Source organism: Phaethon lepturus, unplaced genomic scaffold, assembly GCF_000687285.1.
Source record: "Phaethon lepturus isolate BGI_N335 unplaced genomic scaffold, ASM68728v1 scaffold12657, whole genome shotgun sequence".
NCBI classification, from domain to species: Eukaryota; Metazoa; Chordata; class Aves; order Phaethontiformes; family Phaethontidae; genus Phaethon; species Phaethon lepturus.
Window position 1 is genome coordinate 76,049 of NW_010549886.1, and position 3,434 is coordinate 79,482.

The 3,434-nt window shown below is 34.9% G+C and overlaps 1 protein-coding gene across 2 annotated transcripts in view; it reads right to left on the reverse strand.

Annotated features, from left to right (window-relative positions):
* TEX10 (testis expressed 10) overlaps positions 1–3,434 on the reverse strand; it is a 59,162-nt gene that overhangs the window by 18,873 nt on the left and 36,855 nt on the right. For both annotated transcript variants that reach the window (XM_010290392.1, XM_010290393.1), the window contains exons 10-11: positions 2,032–2,120; positions 709–842 (exon numbers count right to left, since the gene is read on the reverse strand). In XM_010290392.1, the coding sequence (XP_010288694.1) occupies positions 709–842; positions 2,032–2,120 (223 nt within the window). The remainder of the gene's footprint in view (positions 1–708; positions 843–2,031; positions 2,121–3,434) is intronic.

The window sequence follows — 3,434 nt, forward strand, 5'->3', positions numbered from 1 at the left end:
ATGACAGATTTCATAAATATTGTCAAATTGGCATGTCATTAAAACATGATTTCGCACCTTAAAGTGGTTTCTGGTGAGCTAAGCAATAAAAAGAGTTGAGCCAGAATGACAACTAATGCACCTGTTCTGAATAAAATCTGGTGGCTCAGATCCCTTTAGAACCAACAACAAAATGAAGCTTTCAGCTCGTACAAACAGCAATTGAATCCACAGTGAAGTTCCTAATCCCAGGAAACTTTGATTAAATAAGCATCAGAAGGTATTCTACATAAACACCAATGCCAACTTAATATTACTTCCAAGTTAAAAATCTCACTTAATGCAAGTGCTTTTTAATTAACAGTGGAATTTACTTTCAAAGAAAACTCTTTATAATTAGTATTCTTACAATTAATTTATTTTTTGAAAGCCAAAATATATTGCTAGTCTTAATCTTATTAGTATTTAAGAATTTTCCACCAAGGCTTCTACCCATTTTTTCCATGAGTATTGCTTGGCATACTGTATGTCTGAACATCCACTTTTTAAAGCAGCTTCCTTCAAAATATTATCTGATAACTGTAGAAAAACATTGTCTGTTTGACAGCTATTATGTTTTTCATTCTTTTTTCAACTAAATTCACAACAGGATTTAGGCATCTGTGGAAAAGCGATGGAGAGCACTCGGAGTTTGTATGCTGTCATTTAGAATTAGTGTTGATGTATTACCTCTGTCACAGCCCAGTGGTGTAAAAACTGGTCCAGATCAGTTAGGTAAAGACGGACAGGTGAAAGCTGTGTCTGGCTAATATGTGGTTTTCCTCTAATGCCCTGGAGACTAGTCAACTCCTCTCTTGAAAACCCTAGAGAAAAAGAAGCAGTACAACAGTATCACAAAACAAGCCAAGCACTGTTCTACTTCAACAGCATCACTGAAAAAAACTGCCTTTTAAATTAAGCCTGCATAACATTTTTTGTCAAAAGCTCTTGGTTGGTATTTTAAATTAAGCATATCAAAATACAAATTATGATTTCTGAAAGAAAACAAAAATATTTGAAAAATCAATGGCATACCCATTTAAACTATAACGTGGTCTAAAAAAACACCTGTAAGAGGCCAATGTTATCCTACTATTTTCAAGGGATGCATCTTTAAGAGAATAAGACAAAACCCCATGAATAATGCAAGACAATTCACCACGTAGTCACAGTAACTCTTCTAAAATAACTTAGGGTTTAAAAAAAAAAAAAAATCATCTGGCTAATTATATGTAGCCAGGTATTAGATGTTTTAGTAAAACAGGTCTACTGCTCCAAAAGTCACTTTGGCTTTGCTTTCGTTTTCTCAGTTATCAGAACAGCTCTCTCTTTGCTGTTTTAAGAAAAAAAAGGTATTTTTTGAAAGGAAAGTAGTTGAACATTATGAATGACTGAGGTGATGAAGAAAAAGACACTTTCTTTCTACCACAGGACAAGTTACTGAAAGATATTTCTCAGCAATATTACGCCACTTTAACCACTGTAATTTCCCAAAGTTGCATCACCACAGAATACAACTATTTTTATATCCGAGTAAGAATATAGTAGCAGAAGTAATTCTGCTCACATGCTGACTTTGGGCAGCTCAATTCAACATGCTTTGATTTCTTCATTCTGATGGAATGTTTTTAATAGCGTAAGCATGTCCACAGGAAGTCCCAGAGGCACTCATTTATATTGCTACAAGCCAATAAAAGGCATTTACTTAAATCTAGAAAAAAATTCTTGTTCATGTCATATGCTGAATTTAGGTTTTCCTCATACTTTCCAAAGAAAGTTGCTAGAATGAGGAAAAAGTATGCAAATATTCAGCCCAAAAGGCAAAGTGTAGAAATAGGGTGTCAAAAATCAGATCAAGACAAAAAAAGGTATCTCTCAAAAAATATGTAACAAGATTAGAATTATTTTCAGGAAGTACTTACTACACCATTTATTCTAAATTAAATCCCATAATTGACTATCAAAACAAAGTTCATTTTGTTAATTCTGAATTATGACATTCACATGGATTACCTATAAGGGTTGAAAACAAGAAGCTGAAATAGTCCACATCATTCACTGAATTATCCTGCACTTGGCACTTCCAGCCTGCAAAGGATGATCTACACAAAACCAATAGCAGATAGTTTATTAAAAACCATATAATTAAGAATTCACAATCTACCTGCAAAATACAATTTTAATTAGCATGACTAAATTGTTAATTTTAGCATTCCTGTTTCTAATGCTGTTGTCAGAATAGCATCTTAAATAGCTTCAAAAACACACCTTTCTCATTTCAAGACAAGTAATATCAAACTTTGTACCCCTACATGGGCTTAGGTTGTTAAGTTGATTAAATTACTGAGATGACAACTTCTCACGAATACTGGTATAACCTTTACTAGAGTGACGACAGCCAACACACAATAAATTTGTTTTACATCCTTATTTGGTAAAAGTCATTATATTACAAAGCTGGACTGTATTTTTCATTGTACCCGCTACGTTTAATACAGCTCTTTACATGAACAATACATCCCATTTAAAAGCAGTCTCAGCATCTATTTTAGAGCAGCTAAAGCTACTCAACACAGAACTAAATTAAAATCTTGCTTTGAGATTTAGAACACAAAAAAGAGCAATATGCAAAGACAGGAGCAAACCTGTTATCAAAGCTGCCTGACACCTCTCATTTTAAGGGCCATCTGTATGAAGTGGAGCACCAGCCTACTTTTGTTTCTCGAATTAGAAGCCGTATGTGCTTCTGGAAACTAGGAGCAAAGAGACACCACTGACCACCTAACAGTAACATCTTGCCCATGTATCAGTGCAGAACCAGCAGAAAGCCAGGGACTGGGAACAAGTACATTTCACACATGCTTTCCTCAAAAGGCTGCCACTCCAACCTACTATGCAAAATGCGTATTATTTGAACGTACTTGTATGCTGCTCTTGGCACTTGCATTGCAGACTATGGATCTTTGCTACAAGAGATTACTGCTTTCTGCTTTTACAATCTTGCAAAATTTCAGAGCTTCCAAATGCAGTTTTCCAAGCCAACTATCTGCCTCAGATCACATTTTTCCTAATTTCTTTCCACTAGCAGCCAAAATAGCCTAGCTCATGGGGAACAAAATTCTGGAAAGCTCATTTTTCAGAAATTTTTTACAGCTTCATGCTTTGGGAGCAAAAATACCAAATTTGGAATACCTTTGTGCCAGGCATATACATTTTTCCACCCCATGAAAATCCATTCACAATATTTCAGCAACCACAAAAATGACACCTAGAATATGCATGTGTCTTGAGCTACTCAGAAAGAAAGGGAAAAAAGGGATTTCAGAATTTCTTTAAATTAATGATTAAATCCTGAATATTTTCTGACTACCACATGGGATAATTAAATTAATTAATTCGGGGGGGGGGGGGGGGTG